This window comes from Doryrhamphus excisus, chromosome 1 (genome assembly GCF_030265055.1).
Source record: "Doryrhamphus excisus isolate RoL2022-K1 chromosome 1, RoL_Dexc_1.0, whole genome shotgun sequence".
NCBI classification, from domain to species: domain Eukaryota; kingdom Metazoa; phylum Chordata; class Actinopteri; order Syngnathiformes; family Syngnathidae; genus Doryrhamphus; species Doryrhamphus excisus.
The window spans coordinates 24034751-24061263 of record NC_080466.1 but is presented as its reverse complement, the minus strand read 5'-3'; the positions used below and the strand labels follow the sequence as shown (position 1 = coordinate 24061263).

Sequence of the window (26513 nt, the reverse complement as noted above, 5' to 3'; positions counted from 1 at the left end):
TCACAAAACAGCTTTATGTGGTGAGCGAGTGACCATGAGGTAGGACTTTAGCTCCCCAAAAACAACAAAAATTGAAATTGCTGCCTTAAAAAAAATAGAAACAGAGGTGAATATTTTAGTGTTTGACGCTGCGGTGCATTACTCTTCTGATGTCAGTTATAATGATCCTAAAAAGTCAAACTCAAAATGAAAGATTTTTATTTTCCCATTTTTTATTGGATTTTTTTTTTTTTTACACAAGACAGTTCCATTCCTGAAACAGAAGTAAAATGAATGACCTCCTTACATTTATCCCTACCTTATTATAATGTTCACCCAGGCTAGTCTGGGATCTCCTTGTAACAGCGCACAGAATCTATGACCCCTCTAGCATCCAATAATTGACATTACAGACATTACATTTGGAGCTCTTAATACATACTAATATACGAATATCACCATTTATTTTTTTATTCATTAAATACAGAAAAAAAATTGAAATAGCTGCCTTACTATAGCTTAGATTCATACACTTACATACATACAATTCATACACATTTCATGAAAAAGTCAATCAGCCGCCGATCACTCTGGACACTCGGCAAAGCATCACACGTGGACTAAAGTTGTAAACATAGAATAAGGCCCCTTTCAATAATATAACAGGTGCATGTAAACACTTGATATAAAAACTATACAACTATAAAAACTATTTGCAGATTTTTTTAGTTAGAGCAGGGGTCGGGAACCTTTTTGGCTAAGAGAGCCATGAAGACCAGATATTTTAAAATGTGTATCTGTGACAGCCATATACATTTTTTTAAACATTGAATGCAATAAAATGTGTACATTTGTATGTAAGACCAACAGTTTTAGATATAATGGACTCTAATTACGTAGACCAGTCACACTACCCCACGCCAATGGGGTGTGGCAAGCACACTTTCGTGAGCAGCGCAGTGTCTAATAATAAATCAAATACTTGCTGCCATTAATACAACTTCTGCTGCTGCATGGTTTTGCACCATACTCCGTACATGTATTTCATTCTTTTGGCCATCTTTGCCAGAAGGCTTGGTTCTGCAGCTTTAGCTAGGTGACTATTTGACTAAAGGAGGAAAGTTTATATTTACATGTTGACATCTCAATGACCGAGGTAGACTACCGCATTACCCAGTAATAATCGAGTTTTGGTGTTTGACCTTGAAAATATCATCAGGAAAGATAGATATGGTTGGCCGTATTGCAGTAGAAAATAGATGGACGGATTAAAATGCATAAGAAAGTTTTGATTTTTAATATTTTTCTGTGATGGTTTACTTTAAAATGTTAGCAAAAATACATTTTTATTGTGGTAAGAAATGCTTGAGAGCCAGATACAGTCATCAAAAGAGCCCTACCTGGCTCCCGAGCCATAGGTTCCCTACCTCTGAGTTAGAGTTTCCTTTTTTTGGTATAAATCATGCTGCTACTCTGAATGTCATTTTAATTGCCTCCTTGGGAATAAAGTCCAGTGAGTGGATGGACAGTTCCCAGTCTGAGTTACAGTGACTCCCACTCAAAAGTTATGTGTACACATCAAGTGTTCCCTTGATAGCTGATAGAGACATTTGAAAACATATTCACAGCAAGAGGAAGACGAATGAGGATACGGTGATGATGTCAATGGGATATTAGGTTGAAGTAGCATTTGGTTAATGTCCAAAAGACGTGAGATGGCAACATGCTGGTACCTAAGCTTTCACAGTGAATTGTGATTATCATTGCCCTCTCTACTAAAAATATACTCCATCACCTTCACATTCATCTTCCTCAGCAAGGGAGTTGTCATCTTGTGTGTTCGGGGTTATGTCATGTCATGCTTTGCTTCGGAACGCCACAGTAGATGCTGGATTTCATGTTTTCCTCAATGAACCACAACGGTCAAGCAACCACAAACCATCGTAAGACCGCTTGTTTCATTTCTATAGTATTGTCCATGAAGATATACGTACTGAGCATATACTGTACATGTGCTGTGGTTTGATCATGTGGCGGACATTTGAGCCGCACAGGGGGTGTAAGCACAGACACTCACCTATAGAGGGCGCCCCTCTGCTATCCTGACTTGATGAGTGCTGAACACAAATAGACCCAGGTATGGATGCGAGTTGAATGGTTGGCGACAAGACCAGAGCTGGGATAGGCTCCAGCATACCCGCAACCGCAGTGAGGATAAGCGGCATAGAAAATGGATGGGTGAAGTCTAAAGGTGACTATAGGGGTGTTATCTCATGTCTAGGGGGCTCTAATAATGGTACAAATGGCATTTAGACCATTTAGACCAGTGATTTTCAACCACTGTGCCGCGACACACTCGTGTACCTTGAGAAACCGTCAGGTGTGCCGTGAGGAATTATCCAATATCACTTTATATAATTAACATTTATTAATCATCATTTGCAAATATTATGTCAATAGCCATTATGTCAATAGTATACATGGACCCAAATATTACAATTCACTTTGGTTTATTTGCTCAAACGGAAAGAATTGAACAGGGATGGAATATTCCTTTAACCAATCCGATTGAGGTATCTTGTACCCGCTCAAACGGAAAGTTGTCAGGGTGCCTTCTTCTTCGTGGTGTTTTTCTTCTTCTGTTGTTTATTGGCGGTTGGCAAGCAGCTTTCGTGTGCATTAGCGCCATCTGTGGAACAGAATCTAAACCCTTCTATACGCCATTCACAAGTCCACTTTTATTAAAAAAGAAAATATATATCTATATAAAACATGTCCTGAGTTGAATTATAAAATATTAGCAAGATTGAATTTGATCTTTTCCCGTTTAAATTGATCCCGGGTGCGTTCTTTCAGCGCATGCTCAGATATGACGTAACACGCAGATCCAGACGTTCTTCACTTTTAAAAATGGAGGCCAGCAATCGGCACTGGACTGCTAAGCAAAGTTTGTTTTTGATTCAAACTAAATTTCAAGACCGGACAGACGAAAAACTGGCAATACGGAGTTATTCCAACAAGTGAAAGAAAAACTTGGGGAAGCCGGTATCACGTGATGTTGATGTTTACGTTTTACTGGGCATGCCCTATTGACTATTCTGGTTGATTTTCACGGCGCATGTAGACAAGAGATTGGAATATTCCTTTCTATGGATACCATTGTTTCCCGAAAGGTCACTCGTAAAGAGAAAAAGTGGTGATGTAAAAACGTGGCTACTGTGGAGTGTCTGTGGTGTAAAGACTGGCAGAGCAATGTAATATTGGTCCGTGTGGCAACACCTACCTTGTTCCTCCCATAGACTTATTGATGCACGTGTGAGGTCGTGGTGACATTTTGGAACATTTTTGGTTAGTGGTGTGCCACAAGATTTTTCCAATGTAAAAAACCTGCCATGGCTCAAAAAAGGTTGAAAATCACTGATTTAGATCATAACGCCTGAAGGTGGATGCTGCAGCCAAACCAATTGAGAACTGTTCTCCAATATTTGCAAGAAAAGTGCCCTGGAAACGGGTCCTGGGACTATGACTGTTCAAGCTGTGAAAATCGTTGCCATGTGTGCAAAACAAATGCATTATCAATGAGTACTCTTTTACTGTACACTTTTATCGGGACAACTATGTACTGCTGATGGATAGTCCACATTTGTGTATTCTATGCTTTATTGTCCTATTTATCATTATATTGATTTTTCACACATACCATTTTTTGCATATCAGAACTTTTTTGGAACAGCATGCATTCATTTAGAGCTGACCTGAGCTCTCTGACATTTTATCATTGCCAATGAAACTGTGCACTTTTTGTTTATTTGACCCTGCAAATGATGGAAGTCGTATAAAAGACAGGCTGGGTGGATCTGAGTAGCCACCAGCACTTCACATAGGAATGTGAGCTTAGTTGAAAATGTCCATTGTTATTCCCATTTTCCCTTGACTGTCTCTCTATTGGACCTCCATGGACCTCAGATCCATGCTCACAGCCCCTTGGCACCACCGACCTTGTATAATCCATCCATGATGGAAGCACCCGAGGGGCTGCACTGCTTCTCCAACAGACATGATTTCTGTACGTGAATTCTTACCAATATTACGGGTGGTAGGTTCTAATGCTGAGTCCCGTTGGACATAACGGTCAAGGTATCTGACCATCAATATTGCTAACATGTGTTTAAAGGGTACTTTTATTTGTGTTGTCCAGTTAAAGTAAAGTTAAATAGCTTGTGAAGGCAATTAGTACATTGGCAGCTCACTGTATTTTTAGTGGTGCTGTAAATAAAATGTACTACTCTGTGCAAGCCTGCAGTCACTAAACTTTGTGTACACTGTGCAAACATGGAGTCAGCCAACTGAGCTGACTTTGGAACTGTGGCCAACTTTTAGTATGAGGCAAGAAACAATGAAAGATTGGAGGCTGTTTAGTAATAATCAAATGAATTTCTAATGTGTTTGCAGTCTTCGGAAAGGAACAGCAACGGCATCGTGTCAGCTATGGGAGGTTGAACTAAGCCCACACAGATGTCTGCTACAGGCAGGATTACTCCGATCAATACAACACTGGCATGGAAACAACTCATTGAATATAATTGAAAATAAATATCATTTCATATAAATATCATATCATTTTTTATCATTGTTTTCTCCTGGTACTCCGGTTTCCTCCCACATTCCAAAAACATGCTAGGTTAATTGGCCACTCCAAATTGTCCATAGGTATGAATGTGAGTGTGAATGGTTGTTTGTCTATATGTGCCCTGTGATTGGCTGGCCACCAGTCCAGGGTGTACCCCGCCTCTCGCCCCAAGACAGCTGGGATAGGCTCTAGCACCCCCACGACCCTTGTGAGGATAAGCAGTAGAAAATGAATGAAATAATGATTGAATATTGGAGAATTTGGCTTTCATGGAAACAACTCATTGAATATAATTTAAAATAAATACAGTAAACCTCGGATATATCGGACTCGGATATATCGGAAATTCGCTCACAACGGACAGATAAAAAAGAACCGATTTTTCTGTAATGCATTTCCAATAAAAATTCATTGCATATATCGGATTTTTTATAACGGATTTCGCCTATTTCGGACAAAATCTCCAGTCCCGTTCCAATGCATTTCCATGAAATTTCCCTTGCATATATCGGATGGCCGCATCGTGGCGCTCCGATTCGCCGAATCGTGACAGGCCGCTATACGAAGTCATTTGCAGCGTTTGCAGCGTTGCCTGCGCGTCCAGGTACATTGGAAACATAGTCAAGGAAGTGCCTTTTTATAACGGATAAAATCCCATTTACGCATATACCGGATATAAATCCGATATATGCGTAAAACAGACATTTTCCGGTATACGCATATAACGGATTTCGCTTATATCGGACAAAACCAGTGGGAACAACTGAATCCGATATATCCGAGGTTTACTGTACCATCTATTGGTCCCTTTTAGATGATGCTTTGAGGAACAGATATGTGTGACAGTTATGTGTAGTTTGAAAGAATTTTGGGATTCCCGATTGTCTGTGAACATAAGAGTCCTGAATGTGTGTGCGGGTCCCAGAGGAGAAAGGACAGGAGTTTGCTGATGCTGTTTTGGTGCAGTTTAATACTGTTGATCAACCACCTCCTCATCAACAGTTGAGTGTGGAGAGTACTGTACTGCACGTCGTGTATTCTTCCACTCGCACCGAGGATGCATTCCAATTCCACTCATTAGCCATTTTGCTTAGCACTTACCCCGAGGTTTCGCACATTCACAAGAATCGAGTGAAAATCCAAATTTGTTTACCTCCAACCTGCCATGTGAGCACCATGAGGTCGATGTGATTGGATTACTGATTGTGAAAAGAAATACAAACACAGGCGCTGCTGTCATCTCCAAGCAATAATAACGAGATGGGAAAAGAAAAAGTGTGAAGATATCCCTTGCGTCCCTCCTCCATTTCCAGGTTTCTTCCAACGCCAGAAGGAGCACAGTATTGTCGTCTTTGGTGTTTGTGTGCACAAACATGCCATACTCAGCAAATGCAAACTGCGGCCTTATTAAGGAGGGCTGCTCATGCCGTCCACGTCCCCTCTGCCTTGCTGGGAATCGATGGACCGTGTGGCAGCGAGGGCTGAACTGGGCGGGGCAGACAACTCTTACATCAGTAGAAGGGCAATTTCTATTGATCTGGCAAAATCATTAGAGACAGATGCAATCCATTCACAACTCTGGCAATCTCTGGATCCTCCACTGGGCTCTGACCTACATTATGACGACAAGTAAACACAACTTCAGAGAACATGTCTTCAGGCTCTTCCTACAGCCCGCATTTCTATCGCTTCCATTTCTGTCCCAGAATCACCCGCCGTTGAAAGGGGGATCATCCACCCCGACGCTGTTAATAAAAATCAGGAAAATCCCCTCTAATGCAATCCAAATTCATTAAAAAGTGTTTATGTATTTCTTTTTTCGCTTTGGGCCATTTTTCCCCAGCTCGGTGGTGGTTTCTGGCAATTAGTGTTTGCATATTTTGTGTTTCCCACTGTTGCAATTTTGTGCAAGAGTCATCACCTCCACATTAGGGGATAATCAGCATTTGTCTTGAAGCGTAAAAAAACCTTTTTTAGGCTTTCACAGTGGTTTGTTTGGAAACAGGCATTACCGTGCTTGGGCGGAGTTTCAACGTATTTAACACTTTAATGCTCCCGTTTGAGTAATGTCGGCTTCTTTTCACTTTCTTTTCAAGGGTGGCTGTGGAGGCACACAATGGCTAAGCAGACCTTGTGGGTACTTTGAATAAATGTGTTTCTGTGACAAACTATTTCCAAAACAATCAAAGCTGAAGCTTTTTCAGCACAGTTTCACACAATCAAAAACAATTCTAGAAGACTAGCAGCAATTCCACCTGGAATAGAAGCAACATTCTAGAGCTTGTTACGTGCAGCTTCCATCAATTGAGCGGCACCCGGATTTGGTGGGATAATGATGCCTGTCAGTCTTGTTGTTCAGCTTATGTCGACTGTACGTTATACGTTACTTGTCCCAAGGTATTCATTGATGCATGGTGAGCACGTCGTTATTTTGCCTTCTTTCAGTGCTTCTTTTTTTAGCGGAGCCAAATTCAGATGCCAACATTCTTTCATTGTTTTTTTTTTTTTTTTTGACATGAGCAGCAGTGAACATGCGTACATTTGGATATCAGACAAGATCCAATTACAGTCAAACACATCTGTCCTAATGATATCTCTATAAAATAATACTAGGAGGAAAAAGGGTCAGCACATCCTGCATACTTTGTCTATAATATTCATGCACTATTCATTGAGAAAGTAACAAAGTGTGTAATGTTCATACATCTACAACTTTATTTATAGACACAGTAGTCCTTAATGCTGCACATTTTTGTGGCAATTCTTCTTCTTTCTCTTTGGGGTTTTTCCCTTCAGGGGTCGCCACAGCAAATCAATCTCCTCCGTCCAACCCTGTCTTCTGCACTACATCCATAAACCTCCTCTTTGGTCTTCCTCTAACATCCTACCAATATATTCACTATCTCTCCTCTGGACATGTCCCAACCATCTCAATCTGGCCGATAACTGACTTTATCTCCAAGGCCTCTAACATGTAATGTCCCTCTGATGTACTCCTTCCTGATCCTATCCATCCTGGTCACTCCCAATGAGAACCTCAGCATCCTCATCTCTGCTACCTCCAGTTCTGCTTCCTGTCTTTTCCTCAGTGGCACTGTCTCCAGACCAAACAACATGGCTGGTCTCCCCACAGTTTGTATACCTTTCCTTTCATTTTAGCTGAAACTCTTCTATCACACATCACGCCTGACTTTTCTCCACCCGTTCCATCCTGCCTGCACACGCTTCTTCACCTCCTTTTCACAATCTCCATTGTTCTGGACTGTTGACCAGAAGTACTTAACATTCTCCACCTTCTGTATCTCTTCTACCTGTAACCTCACTCTTCCACTTGGGTCCCTCTTATTCACACACATATACACACACATATTCACACACAAAATATGATTTTTGCTGACAAACAAATAACCTCATCATTAAAATGCATTAATTTTATAAAAATAAAACATTAATAATCGCCATGTATGTTAATGAGTATACTGTAATAGGAACAGTATTGAGTGGTATTGTGAATGAAAAAAATTCTATATAATCATTTTAGGTTACATTTTTATCACTCAGGTAGGCATACAATCTGTCTAATATAGAATCAGTAAGTAGTTTTGAGTTCAGATTTTAATCTAGTTTAGGTTTCATTTTTTTCATTTTATTTTATTTATTTTTCATTCATTTATAGGTCCAAAGGGATGACGAGTCAAATCTCATACCAGCCATACATTTTCAGAAATTGGGATTAGATAGATGCTCGTCTGATTTCTGAGCACTGCTAAGGGTTATTGGAGGCTTGACAGGCACCAAATCCCCAAACTGATCAGTGCTCATTGCACTGTTGAACTGCCATATCACACTGAGAATTACTTTTTTCCCCTGAATTCCCACACTCCCACTTGTCACCCCACTGCCCCTCTACATCCACTCCATAGACACATATTACCCAGACGTTTAAAATAATATTAGATTCATGGGGTACTGTAGTCTTTTTTTTAATGAACCAACTCCATGATTCCCAAAATGTGTAGAGAGGAAATCTGCATTTAGGCCAAAACACAGTGGATGAATATTGGGGCTGCACAGCGGACGAGTGGTTAGCGTGCAGATCTCACAGCTAGAAGACTCGAGTTCAATCCCACCCATGCCCATCTCTGTGTGGAGTTTGCATGTTCTCCCCGTGCATGCGTGGGTTTTCTCCGGGGACTCCGGTTTCCTCCCACATTCCAAAAACATGCAGTAGGATAAGCAGTAGAAAATGAATGAAAGAATGGATGGATATTGGAGAATCCGGCTTTGTTCACAAAACAGCTTTATGTGGTGAGCGAGTGACCATGAGGTAGGACTTTAGCTACCCAAAAACAACAAAAATTGAAATTGCTGCCTTAAAAAAAAAAAAAAGAAACAGAGGTGAATATTTTAGTGTTTGACGCTGCGGTGCATTACTGTTCTGATGTCAGTTATAATGATCCTAAAAAGTCTAAATGAAAGATTTTTATTTTCCCATTTTTTATTGGATTTTTTTTTTTTTTACACAAGACAGTTCCATTCCTGAAACAGAAGTAAAATGAATGACCTCCTTACATTTATCCCTACCTTATTATAATGTTCTCCCAGGCTAGTCTGGGATCTCCTTGTAACAGCGCACAGAATCCATGACCCCTCTAGCATCCAATAATTGACATTACAGACATTACATTTGGAGCTCTTAATACATACTAATATACGAATATCACCATTTATTTTTTTATTCATTAAATACAGAAAAAAAATTGAAATAGCTGCCTTACTATAGCTTAGATTCATACACTTACATACATACAATTCATACACATTTCATGAAAAAGTCAATCAGCCGCCAATCACTCTGGACACTCGGCAAAGCATCACACGTGGACTAAAGTTGTAAACATAGAATAAGGCCCCTTTCAATAATATAACAGGTGCATGTAAACACTTGATATAAAAACTATACAACTATAAAAACTATTTGCAGATTTTTTTAGTTAGAGTTTCCATTTTTGGTATAAATCATGCTGCTACTCTGAATGTCATTTTAATTGCCTCCTTGGGAATAAAGTCCAGTGAGTGGATGGACAGTTTCCAGTCTGAGTTACAGTGAGAGAGGCAAGGTAGACTCACAAGGCTGTCATACACTAGTGGCAATTCAACAAAGGAACAAGACAATTTGACTGAACATTTTTTGTGGACGGTGAGAGGAGGTCTGAAGAGAACCCACAAAGTACAGTGGGAGCATGCAAACCTCTCAAAGACAGAGCTACACAGATTCAAACCCGGAAAATTCTGCTGTCTTCCAGGCAATCTCTACTGCAACAAAACATTAGCAAAGTGGACACAGAGGAGCTGTCAGCTTCCTCCAACGGATAAAATCCTGGGTCCAATCCTGCCTTCAGCAGAGGCAGTCCGATGTCATACTTGAACATACTGGCAGTTTTAGCTGGGGGCCACAGGAACAATTGCCCAGGGTGGTAATTCCCTGGTGGGCACCGCAAAGATGCAGAGGAAAAACATTCATATTTATTTCTGCTCGGTACTGATTTGGTACCCTCTGCAGACGGGATACCGCCGCCCCAATATTGCTCATACGAAGTGGATAGAACCATACCGAGTCACAAACAGGAAATGATCAAATGTAAACTTTAATACTATTATTAGTATTCAAATTTGAGGGCTGCACGGTGGTCGGGTGGTTAGCGCGCAGACCTCACAGCTAGGAGACCAGGGTTCAATTCCACCCTCAGCAAGTTCTCCCCGTGCATGCGTGGGTTTTCTCCGGGTACTCCGGTTTCCTCCCACATTCCAAAAACATGCTAGGTTAATTGGCCACTCCAAATTGTCCATAGGTCTGAATGTGAGTGTGAATGGTTGTTTGTCTATATGTGCCCTGTGATTGGCTGGCCACCAGTCCAGGGTGGACCCCGCCTCTCGCCTGTGGATGGCTGGGATGGGCTCCAGCCACCTCCCTCGTGAGGAAAAAGTGGTAGAGAATGAATGAATGAATGAATGAATATTCAAATGTAGTCAGCTGGGATAGGCTCCAGCATACCCCTGCGACCCTAATGAGGATAAATGTAATATAAAATGGATGGCTGATTGTATGACATGGTGATATGACACTGTGCTGTGCGGATGCTAAAGCATCCGTAAGATGAACAACACAGGCTTCTAGAGCATAATGGCTTCGGCTCCCTTTGCTTCACTTTTATCCTATGTTATCATTTCCTGGCTCTCTGCTGTTAACACCTGAGCCTCCGCACCTCCTGTGAAGACTCCTGTTGTGATTTCAATTTGTTACCATACATTTACACACCTCATTTTCAGCTTCAATGCATAGTGAACACATTTTTGGCAACCGACAGAAAGTGTCTCGATTTTTTTATGCAGAAAGCCTTGATTCCTAAAATAGCTAACTTATCCTAAATACCGACGTACAGCAAGGATGACACATAGTTTTTTATGTTTAAACGAATGCTTTGATAGCTTGTTTTTTTCTTTTTAAAATGTCAATTGGATGCAAGTTTTAAATAGTCATGAATATGTTATATGAATATTAAAGTGTTGTGCAAGTTTGGTTTTTAATGAAAAAAAAACCCTGATAAGTAACAGGGATAATTAAGTCGTTTAGACAGCAATTTTCTAAACCTTTCATCTCTGCATCATGTGCAGTTAAAACAATAAATATGTATTGTTTCACAGGTAGTTGTTTTTTTAAAAACATAAGTATAGCAGTGCTGCACGGCAGCCTAGTGGTTAGCGCGCAGACCTCACAGCTAGGAGACCAGGGTTCAATTCCACCCTCGGCCATCTCTGTGTGGAGTTTGCATGTTCCCCCCGTGCATGCGTGGGTTTTCTCCGGGTACTCCGGTTTCCTCCAACATTCCAAAAACATGCTAGGTTAATTAGCCACTCCAAATTGTCCATAGGTATGAATGTGAGTGTGAATGGTTGTTTGTCTATATGTGCCCTGTGATTGGCTGGCCACCATTACCCCGCCTCTCGCCCGAAGACAGCTGGGATAGGCTCCAGCAACCCCTGTGACCCTCGTGAGGTAGAAAAAGAATGAATGAAGTATAGCAGATGGGTGAATGGTGATCGGCCAAAACGTTATCCACTTTGTTACCAATATATAAATGTGCCTGACAATTTGAGACCAACCAAGGTTTGCATTTAAATGTGATATTGTTTGAAATCGTCTTATCGTGATACATCCCAAATATATTGTGAAATATGCTATGGTCCATATCACCCAACACTATTCACCAAAAGACACAAGACATCCCTTCCGGCCATTTTAGAGGATTCTGACACAAAAAATATTGGCCTCTAATTTTGTAGACCAGGCATAGTTGGCGCGGTGTAGGCGCAGCGCAAGACTGGTGCGCCTCGCGTATAGCGCACCAACTGGCTGTGGCCAACGCGATTGGGGGGCAAGCCATTTATTTAGGGCGGACGTTGACCCCCCAGTGAAGAACTGGACCCGGTTGCCATCATACTTTCAGCTGCTATCAGTTTGAGTACTCATTATGCATGATGTCTTTGAACAGACATCAGATGTGATGGGACAATTCATACTAAAATGTTACATTAAATAGTGGATGCTGCGATTGTTCAGTCCACTGAAATCTGCCTGACACTCTGAAAAACCTGCCTGTGAGGTTTTGGTGACGTGTCAGCCAATTTATCACTGCGCAGGGTGGTAATGGTAATGGTAATGGTTTTATTTCATTTGAACATGCATCAGATTCCAATTGAGTGCATCCCATAATCAGTTCACAGTTCCACATGTCCAAAAGGAGTAGGAAGAAGCAAAGCTTATTAAATCCTACCCCTCCATCTGGTACTTTTACAATCACTAACTGTTACATTTGTTCACTTCCTGCTTTCCATAATACAGTTTAAGGTTTGTTTTTTTTAATAATGTACCTGGTACCTCGTAGGAGGTGATATGAGCATCCAATGCCATAATGGGTACCATAGTGCATGTCAATATAGTGATATATATAGCACATCATGACTGGTTCAAGACTCTTCATCCCTGTATTTAGCAAACATCAACTGCTTGTATTGTTTCTTGAATTGGCTCATCGTTGTGCATTGTTTGATTTCCTTACTCAATCCATTCCATAGTTTGATTCCACATACTGAAATGCTATGGCTTTTTAACGTAGTAAAAAGCTTCGCTTACGCCTAGAATCGACCAGGTCAAAGCTGGGGAGCTTTTAGTGCACATTTGGCACGTTGTTGCGTCACAAAATTGTCACTGTGCCAAGCTAAAAATGTGGACACCTTCCCTGGTGTGCTGCCACGCCACCAAATTGGCTGCGCACCACATTGGTGCGCTGGACCAAATAACCACTGTGTGGGCTGCCCCACACTCCGCCACCCTGAGCCACGAAATTAGAGCCCATTGTGATTTCACATTTGGAACTGAACTGTGACTGCACATCCGTGCACACATGCACGTGTGAACATTTCCCCTCAGTGCATAACCATCTGCATGCGACACTCCTCCATGCTTTTCCACTTACTCACGGCTGTAGAGCGCATCAATACACGGGAAAGGCGACCCTCTTATCAAATGTACTTCTGCCACCTTGGGCCACCATTGGAAACCGAAACAGGAAGTCATTGTCCCCCATCTCTGTCACTTGTCCATGTCGTCATCAGCTGTTGACTCTGTAACTCTTTGCTAAGTAACACACGCTTGTGCCACAAATCTCTGGAAGTTGTCCGGCTGGCCTGAGGCGTATTTTCCAGTTGATCTGGGATAGGTGCAAAAAAAAAGGTTTCTACCACTGCAGGGTTTGTTAGCGTTAGCAATCCTTTGTTTGTTGCGAACCAGTCAGTTGGAGCACCGTCCTCCTCGCTAGATATAAAACGCTCGTTCATCGATGGTAGCACTGTTCCATTGTGTGAGCAGAAACACTCCATTTCGGTCGGCACGGCTTCTGGATCTTCATTTGTCCGTAGAATCTCACAAGGTCTGTGTTGGTAGATGTCAACATTACCTAGAGGGCATTGTACTCTAGGGGAAAACCGGAAGTACATTTGGACGTTTTTTTTAGATGGCTCTGTCGGCGAAATGGAGATTATCCTTCCTCTTGTGTTAGGGTCGGCACCGACCCGTTTTACATTTGAATGCATAAAAAGAATCACATAACATTTGTTTATTGCATCAAGGCTTTTTGACTTTGTCAGGAAACTCTATTTCAACAAAATAAAACCCCCAAAATAATTTTTACTAAATTTTGAAATTATGACCACTGTATTGTATCATAATAATATGATTATAAAGCAATATTTTGAGCCAAAACTGAAATCACAAGTGTCCAATTAGCCAACACAATGACAACCAGCTCCTCTTCTCATCATGGAAGCATTTTGCTTACCGCTTTTCCAATACTAGCAGAAAAACAAGGTCCAGACATGTGAGGTGAATTCACTCATTTGACTGATGACTGATTTCACATTTACAATTTGGATCATGGAAAGAATGGCAAGAAGTACAGTGAACCAAGATCTGGACCACATTTTTGGTGACAATGAGGGAGAGGACAGACCATCATCTCGATCAGGAGGACAACGTGGACTATGATCCAGAAGACACAGATGATGCGAGTCAGATGAAGAGGTTGCTGGTGGTGAAGCTGTTCTATATCCCTCAGTAATAGCCAGGTAACAAAAGAACCTTCAATTTATGAATATGATTCTTTTGAGGTTCATTTGACCATTATTGGAAATAGAAATGGAGGGGTATAGTGACAAAAAAAGGCCTACATGCCCACACCAAAAGTATTAAAAGCAACATTTTCATGGATGAGGAATCCTAAGAAGGTAACCAAGACATGAGAAGCAAATTTGATGGTAACTTATTGTTTTTAGTGTATTTTACAGCTGATTTAATACATGGGTCAAAACCCACCCGTTAACATAAGAGATGATACCAGAAAGCTAACACAAGAGGAAGGTTAAGTGAATTATTGCAGTTTCTCATGTGTGTTCTTGTCTCACATAAATCTTGGGGTGGATGAGCAGTTTTTTTTTTAAAAAGTGCAGTTTTTCTTTCCTTGTTTACCACCAGGTTTGTGAAATGATTGGCTTCTCAAATGAGCAGAAGACGATAGTTCAGCGTGGTCAAGGGGTCAATCTTTTTCCCAAGGAGCCAATACACACAAAGTTGCGCACGGCTGTGCTAATAAGAAACTGTGACCTCTCTCTGACTGCAGTTTATTGCAGACAGAAGATATGGCGGTGAAAAGGTTGCTCAATCCCTGAGGGAGCTTGCATCTTGGCAAGTCAATGGTATTTCAGCATTCGGCTCGTTCCTTCACCAGTAAGAACAAACCAATATGGCAATCCAAAAGTCAAGTCAGCAGGCCAATCGTGTGGACCAGCATCCTTTCCAAAGTATCTGACGAGTTAGGATGGATTTCCCAAAGGGGTTTGTGGCAAAAGAGAGTCAGACGCTGATAATGATCTTTATAGTATCTGATACACAGCGGAACATGACAGGTTTTCCAGTGTGAATGAAAGTGATCTGCTGTGAGGTTATCAGAGCGGCAACGACAGAAACTGCAGCTCAAACAGCTCCATGGCAAACTGATACGATCAGCAAGCTACCACAGACTGACAGCCACTTAGATCACAAACTTAAAGCCGAGGAGGGTAAGGATTTACTGCACAGCCATAACAATAATACTGTTATTAAGTACACACAATACACGCTGTAAGTAAGCCAAAGCTTAATACAGTAAACAAGTCAGCATACACCCACTCGCCAAGTGTCTTATAGTGAGCAGAAGAGGCTTGACTCGCCCACACAGAAAGCTTTATACACATTTCTAAATGCATGATCTCTTTTACACTCTAACTCACATCATTACCACACAACATGCAAGGAAAATGACAAATATGACTTTAGATGAAAAGAAAAATCACATGATTTATGGAAGGACATGTAAAAAGGTCTTACCCAGAACAGGAGGTTGAAGAAGACCATCCCGTAACGCAGGGCCATCATACAACCTTCAGCCATCCTGCAGCGCCGCAGTTCTAGGAGGAATATGAAGGAGAGGTCCAGGTAAAACACCACATACTTCTTCCCCTGGCCGTCGCGGCCCTTGGACGTTTGCGGCCCCTTTGTCGTGTGGAAGCCGAATGCAAACGGCGGCCGCTTGTATTCAAACTCTCCGCTGAAGCGATGGAAGCCAGAGGAGAACGGCGGCGTGTCGGGTTTGCTGTCCAGAGATGGACTACGCCGGTACGGCGTCTCGTCCGTGCTTGAGCGTCTCATAATGCGAGCTTTTTTTTGCCAACGGTGAAAGTTCACAGAGAGGAAGCAGAAGTCATTCCACGGAGGGGTGATGATGCTGAATCCCGGTGCTGGTTTCACCTATCCTCACTCCAAAATCAATCGGGAAAATATCCAATCCCGGAGCAGATTATTCAATCATTATAAGAGTCATAGCTTGATCTGAGTTAATCTGTTGGAGATAATGCTCTGTCATTCACCTGACTCCTAAAGCCTATAATACGGCAGGAGAGTGTGCGTAATCCCACCACAACACCTGTGTAATTCTCATGTGTTTAGGACATAATCCAAGCACACACATCTGACCATGCCTGTTCCCCTTCCTCTAATCCTTCCAACACAGGTGTCATGCTCTGGCCGATAAAATGGTTTGCAGGTTCATCTCGGAACACTTTAATCAGGCAGATGACTGGAGAGCTTGAACAACCCCTCTGGTCTAAATCCGGGCTTCTCAGGACTGTCAAGACCATACAGAAATGTCCTACCTGATCTCATGAGAACTTTCCCATCGGGATCTCTTGGGAACTTCTTAAACACATGCGTTCGTGCCGTGTCTCAGCACTGTGCATGTGGGAGATGGGATTTTGCTGACATGCAGTGGAAATGACAAGTGAGACAGATGCCGGTAAAAGTGCCGCTGGAACACTGCCAAGCATGAAAGGATGGATAACGTGCATACGCAACTCAATCTTTGGGAATTACAATTCCTGTTTTCGTCTCCATGAGCACTTCTTTTATGAGCGCCCCAACTTGTCAATTCCAACCAAAAAGTGTTGCGGTGATTCCTTTCTCTCCCGACTGACCACACACGTCACAAATCAAGTCGCCTTCTTCAACTCCCTCATTTGTGTTCATTTCCAGACTCTCATCGGCAAAGGCGAAAAAGTGTCCCCTCCTCTGGTTCCTCCGCTGTGGAGCGTCTGTCTCCTCCTCTCTAAATGATCAAGGCGTCCAACGGGGTCACGGCCGAGCAACGAGACAGTGAGAAGAGACAGCTTCTTCACAGAAGCAAAAGAAAGACTGCAGTGTTTGAGCGCTAGCCCGCTCTTTCTGCCTGGAGCTCCCTCCCTCTCTTTACACCAGCTCCCGTTCTCCTTCTCTCTCTGTCTCCCCCTCCTTCCTCTTTTTTCCTTGCACCTTCTCTCACTCGCTCAGATGCTGTGCGCTCAGCATGCGCAATCTCAAACACCACATGCCTCCTCCGTAGCCGTCCCAAAAAGCTGCCAAAGCAGAAGGCGGCAGCGGTCATTCATATTCTGGCCACGCCCTGCTATCAGGTAGAGCCAATCGGTGTCCTGCGGTCCCAGCCTCCCTTGAGCAGACCACAACCGTACCTTGCCCTGCAGCACATAACACGCATTCTAAGTACACCGGTGCTTCATCCTGCTGTCCTCTCCACTTCCTGCCTAGAGCTCATTCCTCATGCAGAGGCTGATGTTGCGCACAAGCCCATCCACTCAGTGCGTACTTGGCTTCGGTCATGTTGCCTTTTCCCGCTTTCACTCTGGACCTGGCTGGTGCAGCATCCGCAGATCTGCACCCTGAAGTGCGATTCTGTGACCGTACAAATGAAGTGGTCACTGCAGCTGGCATTCGTACTCAATAAATGCATGCCATCCGCAAACTGTTGGCCATCTGTGTCAGTTGCTCTATGACTCCGCGGGGATGTTTCAAAGCTGCTCAATTTACACATGGCTTCATTAAATATGGAGTGGCTTTCTGTTATGCCTGTTCTGGAGCTTCCATTGGACCACATTGAACTCATTGTGTTTTCTCAAAAGACAGACAGGTGACTCAAATAATTAGCAATTGCAGAGGAATGACTTCTTTTTATTATTACTTTTTTAGTAAAAGGCATAATTGTGCATAACAAGCACAGGCACAAGCAGCACTATGGATGCCCGTGCCTGCCTGCCTTAAGCCAGGAGGCTATGGGTTCCACAAAAACCTCTCTTTGCATGTTCTTCCTGGGAGTGGGTAGTCCAGGTTCCTGCCACAGTCCAAAAGATGTACAGTATATTAGACTCTAAATTGGGGGTGTGAATATTACTATGAAAGGTGAGTTTAGAGCAGGGGTGCTCATTAAGTCGATCGCGAGCTACCGGTCGATCGCGGAGGTGGTACTGGTCGATCGCTGGTCGATCGCGGCGTGACATTAAAAAAATATCAACCTAGCATCAATGCCGTCACTTGATTGATATACAGGGCAGCCATTCAGATGACAACTGAATGTTGCCCTTCGGGCGACCAATCAAATCAAACAACGTCTCTAAGTGCAGCAGAACTTACGATGTCAGCCTATCAGCCATCCCCGTTACTTGATTGACATACAGGACAACCAGTCAGATGACAACTGAATTTTGACCTTTAGGTCACCGCTCATGCGTAAACAACGATGCAAAGTGATAAGCTAGTCGGCGAATTGCGAGATTTTAAAGCCCTCGCTAAAGTTTATGGTCACTAAAATGAGTGAAGGAGCTGGACCAAGTAAAAAGGCAAAAACTGGACCAAGTAAAAAGGCAAAAAACATATCACTTCCATACGGATATGGAATATTATACGGATATTGTGATACAGATATTATCCATGACTGATAAACATTTGGAAGTGTGCTTGAGGCTGGCTATCAGCAGCTACTGTCCGGACTATGCATCCCTGGCTGGTTCAATTCAGTGCAAGTCATCAAAGTAAACTCAGGTAATTACAAAAAATGTTAATAGTTAATTATGTGTGTTTTGCAATATTGGCTCATTTGGTTATGTAAGGTACATCAACATACATTGTACGTACAAATAATCCTCAATACATTTGAAAATAAATAGATGTTTTGCATTTTTGTAGTGGGTAGATCATTTTGACTCGGTCATTTTAAAAGTAGCTCGCATGCTGAAAAAGTGTGAGCACCCCTGGTTTAGAGGGTTAGCTCGGTCTGTTGAGTCCAAAGCCAGACCTGCCTGGACTACAAAGGTGGCTCTCGTTTCATAACTCGTACCTTGTTTCATCTCAAACTTGGGGATGAAAGTGCTACTGTTTCACTGTGTAACTCGTTTGCAGATGGCGTCGCCATTATTGAGCAACACAGAGGGACCTGGGACCAAGAATAACTCCAGCAGCTTTTTGGCTTTTTCATTTGCTAGTATTTCTTGACAAAATGATCTAGAAGCAGCAGAGGGAATCACTTTTTGAGCCAAGCATCGGGAATTATTAATACATGCCAATGTTAGGAGACCTAGTATATGTTGCAGCAGTACTTGTGGTAAACTCGGGCCATTGGTTTTATATTACAACATTTTCTGGATGAATCAGCACTCTGAAGCCTCAATCAACTGGTACAAATGTGTTTTTATTCTAACAAAAAAAGGAAAAATCCGCAGCAAACCGTATGGACCAAGTCACCTAGTGCTCACCACAAGCTAAGTCTCATGACCACACTCGTACAACTAACTCATCAGTCAACCTAGCAATTATGTGTCACAGATAATGAGTAAAATTCATTATTTCACACTGACGTGGCCATGATCAATTAAAAGGATCAGTGACCTATCGGGCAGTTCAAGACCAAACACAAATGACCAATGTCAAAAAAGTATTTATTGTCTTGGTAGAGAGACAGTAAATAAGCGTGTTCATCAGACATCATTCAAAATGAAAAAAGACAGTTGTCCTCTCTTGCTCTACTGATGCAGTGGCTACGATGTTGCTTTTGGCAGTGATAATCTTTGAACTCCTCATAACACTACGTAATAATTAGTTGTCGATTTTGTGAAAAACACACTGGCCGGTCCATCAAGACCATTTCTGTGGTCCTGACGGCCTCATCGGGCTGTGACCTTCAGTATTTAATGCCGTGGTTCGAAGCTGAGTGTGAAGCTTCTGGGATGAGATTCAGCACCTCCAAATAGGCGGAAAAGTGTGGATTGCACCCTTTGGGTGGAGAGTGATTTCTTGTCCCACGCGGAGGAGTTCAAGTATCTCAGGAGAGGCGGGTGCAGCGTCTGCATTAATGCAATCATTGTACCAGGCCACTGTGGGAGATAGCTGAGCCGAAAGGCAGAGCTCTCACTTTTATATATGGTCATGAGGTTTGGATAGAGACTGAAAGAGCAAGAACACGGATGAATGGATTTTCCTCCATAGGGTGGCTGGACTCGCACGGAGAAAGCGGTTCACATAGTCGCTGCCAGTTACAGTGGCTAAGGCAACTAGTCTGGATGCCTCCTGTACACTGCCTCACCTTGTTTAGTCCTGACTCTGGGCAAGACCACTACCTGAGCTTCTCAGTTCAAGATGGTTTATATGAGTGCAGAGAGCTGAGTACTGGACTAATATGGTCATATATTCTGATTCTAGTCAGGACTTGAGCCGCAGCATTCTGGATGCACTGCAGCTGTTTTACAGCTTGTTACGTGAGCCCAGTGAGAGGGACTTTGCAGTAGTCCAGCCTGAGACTAATCTTGCAAAATCTGGCTTAGACACCATTCCCTTTGGTTTTGGCCGTGATTTTTAGGTGGTAAAAAGCTGATGATGTAATTGATTTAATGTGGTTATTATAGTTCAGATCTTAGTCTATTATAATCCCGAGATTTTTAACCTAATGATGAGGTTTTGGAGAGAGAGTCTGAAGGTGACTGATAACTTTGCTTCTGTGGGCCTAGGACAATGATTTAGGTTTTGCCTGAGTTTAGCTGGAGAAAGTTGTTTTGCATCCACACACTGATCTCTTTGCAAATATGCAGGACCGTGTATCTTTAATGACACCTAGATCTGAGTATCATCTGCATAGTTACAGTAGGACATATTGCAGCTGCGTATTAGCTGGCCTAAAGGAAGCATGTACAGATTAAATAATAGAGAACCCAGGATTGACCCGTGGGGAACGCCGCAGGTTATAGCTACTATTTGGTCTGAGACGCAGTTACCAATTCCAACCAAGTACTTCCTGTCCTCCAACTAGTACTTCAACCTTTTTAAAGCAGTACCTGATATTTGCCTGCAGTTTTCTAACCTCTGTCGTAAGGCAGTGTCAAAGGCAGCGCTCATAGTTTAGCAGAACTAAAAGTGAGTCTTTGCCTGCATCTGTGTTCAGACGGATATCATTTGTCACCTTGATCAGAGCTGTCTCAGTGCTGTGGTGAGGCCTACAGCGTGATAGGAAAGTATCAAATGCATTGTTAGACAGTAGAAAGTCAGCAAGCTGTCAGAATACAACCTTTTCTAAGACTTCCCCCAAGATTGGCAGGTTTGATTTGGGCTGATAGTTGCTCAGTACTGCGGCATCGGGGCTTAATACAGCACTTTTTAGGGCCTTTAGAAATGTTCCGGTCGGAAGTGGGATGTTAACTCGATGTTAAGGAGATGTTAACTAGTGGTAGCAGACTGCTGAGCACCGACTTTAGAAATGGAGTGGGTAATTCATCAAAGCAGCATGGTGATGGACTCAGACTGTAGATGATGTCTTCGCCTGTTTTGTCAATGACAGGTGTGAAATGTGTCCGCTCCAGCTGGCTGCAGAATAGTTATTTGTGTTGTGGAAATGATTGCATTTTTTATGCCTTGAACTTTATCATGAAAGACTATTGCAAAGTCATTGCACTTCGATGTAGAAATGAGTTGTAAAGGCAATGAAAAGGGTTGCTAGTCTGTTAACTGTAGCAAACAGGAGACGAGAGTTGTTAGTATAGTTGGTCATGATTCCAGAAAAATAACTCTCCCTTGTCCTCCACGCGATTTGGTTGAAAACAGAGGACTTTTCTTTGTAAACCCGACAATGAACCTACATGATATGAGCTTTGACTTACACCATTTTCATTCGGTTCTCTGGCACTACCTTTTCTGTGCCATGACAGACTCTTTCTTTTCTCTTGGTGCCTTTTGTTTACTTTTAGCCATTCTAACCTTAACGGGAGCAATGGTATCCAAAACATTCCCAACACATGACGTATGAGATCATCAACATAAGAACATGAGGCGTTATCAAGCTTAATCCTTGCCTTAAATTGTGTCCCTGCGGTGTCATTAATGGGTCATTCATGAGGTTCTGTCCAAATAGTCAAAATCAGGGGGCACAAAATGAAAGTGATTCAGTAAAATCAATTGTCAATAAAAGAAATTTGTGGTTTATGAAAGGCAATATAAAGTATGGAAGTTTCTTTTAACAACATTTTGAATGACTGAGAGTACTTGTGAAATGGTAATGGTAATGGTAATGGTAATGGTAATGGTAATGATAATGATAATGATAATGATAATGATAATGATAATGATAATGCTAATGCTAATGCTAATGCTAATGGTTTTATTTCATTTGAACATGCATCAGATTCCAATTGAGTGCATCCCATAATCATTTCCCAGTTCCACATGTCCAAAAGGAGTAGGAAGAAGCAAAGCTTATTAAATCCTACCCCTCCATCTGGTACTTTTACAATCACTAACTGTTACATTTGTTCACTTCCTGCTTTCCATAGTACAGTGTTTTTAAATTGCAAAAATTAAAAATTTTAAATTTTGTAATTTTTTGTTCACTTCCTGCTTTCTGAATATGGTTTTGAATATAAGTTTTTTTTTTCTTTAAATTTTTTAATCCCGTACCGAAGTAGGAGGTGATATGAGCATCCAATGACATAATGGGTACCATAGTAAGTGTATGGTGTTGTAAGTGTTGTATGGGTGGAATTGTCTATTGCTAGTTCCACTTTTCTGACCTATAAGTGTAGTTAGAATATTGTATTCTCGTGTTAAACGATGCCAACGTTTCAGATAATGAGGTTTGGGCATTTGGAAGTGAACCCTGAAAGAAGTTTGGGTCAAAACGCTCGGTTTCAGAAGGCGTTGCAAAACTGTTCCTTTGTGATGTCACCGAGGAGCGGGCTTCCTTATGGGCGTGGCTGCAGGCCAGATACGCTCTCTGCCCTCCCCCAAACTCTGTTTCTCTGTTTACGGTGTTAACAATGGCTCCCAGGAAGTGTTTCTCCGGGTGTGAAAGAAAGCTGCATTGGTTTACAATTCCGAACAATGCAAGCATCAGGCACAAGTGATTTCAGTTCCAGCGGAAGAAAAATATTTGAATCTGTGAACGGCATATCACACTGGACTGTTTTGTGAACATGGGCAAGTACGCAGTTGGACTAGCCGACAAACTTGTTGAAGCCTGATGCCTTTCCAACATTACTTGATCATGTCGAGGAGTCAGTAGAGCAAGTAGTAAATGACAATTATCAGTGTTTATTTTGTGTAAGTCATGGAACAAAATCAGTTGTATGTGTAGCATTATAGAGTGTGCATACAGGGAGCGCGGTATAAATTACAAGCTCACCTAGTCGGGAGTTGCTAATAGCCATTTCCCACCACTATCCGTGGGTCTACCTGAGTTTTTTAAAATACTTGTAGAAAAAGTGTGTAATGACCGCATAATACGTCACCGATGCTGTAGAAATGCTGTAGAACACTAAAATGCTAAAGCTACTTAACAATGAGCGACATCTTGAAGTAAACTCTTTTCATGAGAAACTTCAGACTGTCCAATCGCTACTTCAGTATTCGGGATCCAACACATTTGACGGCATGTTAGAAGCGGACATAAATGTTCGATAAATCACTGCTTATTATAAACTCCGATAACATTTATCAACGCCTATAAAGTTGGGTTGGGCAGCTATCGGCACAACACTGAGCCTACTTCTGAGCACGTGGGAGTGTGACCAACCGCCATGAGTGGAATAAATTAAAAAAGACAGTTTTTGCAGGAAGCATGAAATCCAAAGAAATACAGCCAGAAGAGGTGCAGATTCTGGAAGATCTAGAAAGCTCTTTGTGCTGTTTATTGCGTTGTATATAAACATAAGCAGAAGGAAAGGCAGTGACCGTTTCCTCTGTCTTGTCAAATGCGCCACATGTTGCAAACCAAGTTTACCAAGTAACTTTATATACAAACCGTGAAGTTAAACTTAACAGTTTCATTCCAGTTGAGTGCATTGCAGTACAGAGGTTAATTATGATATACATTTTGAATGTTTTAATGTCTTTCAATATTTCATATGAAAACGTGTACCTTCTTGCATAAAAGCTCATCCTTGTGAGGTTATAGCTAAGCTGCTATAAGTGAGGGTTTGTCATTAAATGGAAAAATGTAATCACATATTTATTAAAGACGAGTGTGGCAGCCATATCCAGCATATTCATACATACGGTATCTAATGTATTTCTTATTCTCGCTACATGGTAAAAGAAATATGTTCCACTGCTTATGTCCATTAAGCCACTAATTGCAATAATCTGCTGCCATTTTCATAAAATATACAAGCTGGGATGAATCAAACAGCAGGAAACTCATTAAGACAGAAAATGGCTTATCATTAATAAAGTATGTTGTGAAAACCCCAGACTGCCATTCATGTTATTCCCAAACCTGGCACATCACCATTACGCAAGCAGTTAGTCGATCTGTCACACACACACACACATGTTCACACTTACAAAAAAAAAAAAACCACCAACAACAACAAGATGTGCATAAATGTGCAGTGGCACCCAGAGGTGGCAGACGCTTTGATGGCTCGATGTGTAACAAATACACACGTAGAATAAAACATGATTTAGCCACAAAGAGGCAACACGCTGCATCTTGGAAGTGAATGGTGATATTTCCCAGAGAAGGACACACAGGAAACAATCCCGTGATATGAAAATAGGAGGTAAATAGATGGCCCTACTCAGGCAGACAAACAAAGTGTACTGCGTTGCACCGTGGTCCCTTTGCAATATTAAAGGGCTACGAGGCTGGCTGGCTTTTCCTTGTTTAAAGCCGGAATATGAGGCTCCTGAGAATTTCTCATCTAAATGACGAATCAGGGCACACTCGCATTGTGAGAGTACAAAATGAAGTTTTTCCATAAGACACCTCCAATCATTCACTGCTATTTGCCTATAGACTTGGAGTTTATGCATATGCAAAATCAGTCTGATTGTTGCAGACATTATTTGTTTACACAACATTACCTGTCAACCCATCCGTTGTCGGTGCCATATTTTGCCCTTTTTTCCCAGGGCGCTACAATTTTACTGTTACTGGTTGTTTACACATTATTAACAACATTATATGTTATACACATTAGGTATAAGAGTATAATTAGATTATTACCTAATCATCTTTGTTTGCATAATGGAGCATGCAAGTATTAGAAGCATGTGACTCAAGCATGGAAAGAAGGTTCTGAAGTCAAAACAAGGGTGTCAGGTGTTTTTCCGGTTTATAGTGTTTATTCCTTTGGTCTGAAAACTTCAGAGGCACCATTTGCATGTAGTTTTTTGTGAATTTATAATGGCACCACATTCAACCGCCTCCAATGTGAAGTATCGCTACACGTGACTGCTACTACACCTCAGGTCAAGATTATTATTTTTACAACATTATTTTCCGTATGTACTATTGTACATGTATTATACAGTGGAGTGTTTACCCCCTTCCTGATCATTTTTTTTGCACGATTGACACTCTTAAATGGTTCAGATCATGAAACAATTGTAAATATTGTAAACATTGACAACACAACTGAAGGCAGTGCCGTTTATAAATGAAACCTTTTACGATTAAGGGAGTAAAAAAACGTTTAGAAAAGGCTTTTAAAGCCATTTCTAAAGTTTTGGGACTCTAGTGAACCACAGTGAGAGCCATTATCCACAAATGGTGAAAACATGGAACAGTGATGATCATTCCCAGGAGGGGCTAACCAACCTAAATTACTCCAAGAGCGCAGTGATGACTCAGCCAAGAGGTCACAAAAGATCCCACAACAACATCCAAAGAAATGCAGACCTCAGTTAAGGTCAGTGATAATGACTCCACCGTAAGAAAGACACTGGACAAAAATATCCAGCATGGTAGAGTTCCAAAACAAAAGCTACTGCTGAACAAATCAAATATTAAGGCTCGGCTCAATTTTGCCAGAAAACATCTTGAAATATGATGTGGTCTGACAAGACAAAAGTTGAACTTTTTGGAAGGTGTGTGTCCCATATTATTATTATTTATATCAGGGGTCGGGAACCTTTTTGGCTAATAGAGCCATGAAGGCCAGATATTTTAAAATGTGTATCTGTGAGAGCCATATACATTTTGAATGCAATAAAATGTGTGCATTTTTATGTAAGACCAACAGTTTTAGATATAATGGGCTCTAATTACGTAGACCAGGCACACTACCCCACGCCAATGGGGTGTGGCCAGCACACTTTCGTGAGCAGCGCAGTGTCTAATAATAAATCAAATACTTGCTGCCATTAATGCAACTTCTGCTGCTGCATAGTTTTGAACCGTATTCAGTACACGTATTTCATTCTTTTGGCCATCTTCACCAGAAGGCTTGGTTCTGCAGCTTTAGCTATTTGACTAAAGGAGGAAAGTTTACATTTACATGTTTTTTTGACATCTCAATGACCGAGGTAGACTACCGCATTACCCAGTAATAATCAAGTTTTGGTGTTTGACCTGGAAAATATCATCAGGAAAGATGGATATGGTCGGCCGTATTGCAGTAGAAAATAGATGGACGAATTAAAATGCATAAGAAAGTTTTGATTTTGAAT

General features: G+C 41.7%; 1 protein-coding gene across 1 annotated transcript in view; it reads right to left on the bottom strand.

Moving 5' to 3' along the window:
* tspan4a (tetraspanin 4a) overlaps positions 1-17290 on the bottom strand; it is a 212691-nt gene extending 195401 nt beyond the window's left edge. Inside the window, exon 1 of the mRNA XM_058045907.1 lies at positions 15591-17290. Within this exon, the coding sequence (XP_057901890.1) occupies positions 15591-15911 (321 nt within the window). The 5' untranslated portion in view covers positions 15912-17290. The remainder of the gene's footprint in view (positions 1-15590) is intronic.
* Positions 17291-26513: the final 9223 nt, after the last annotated feature.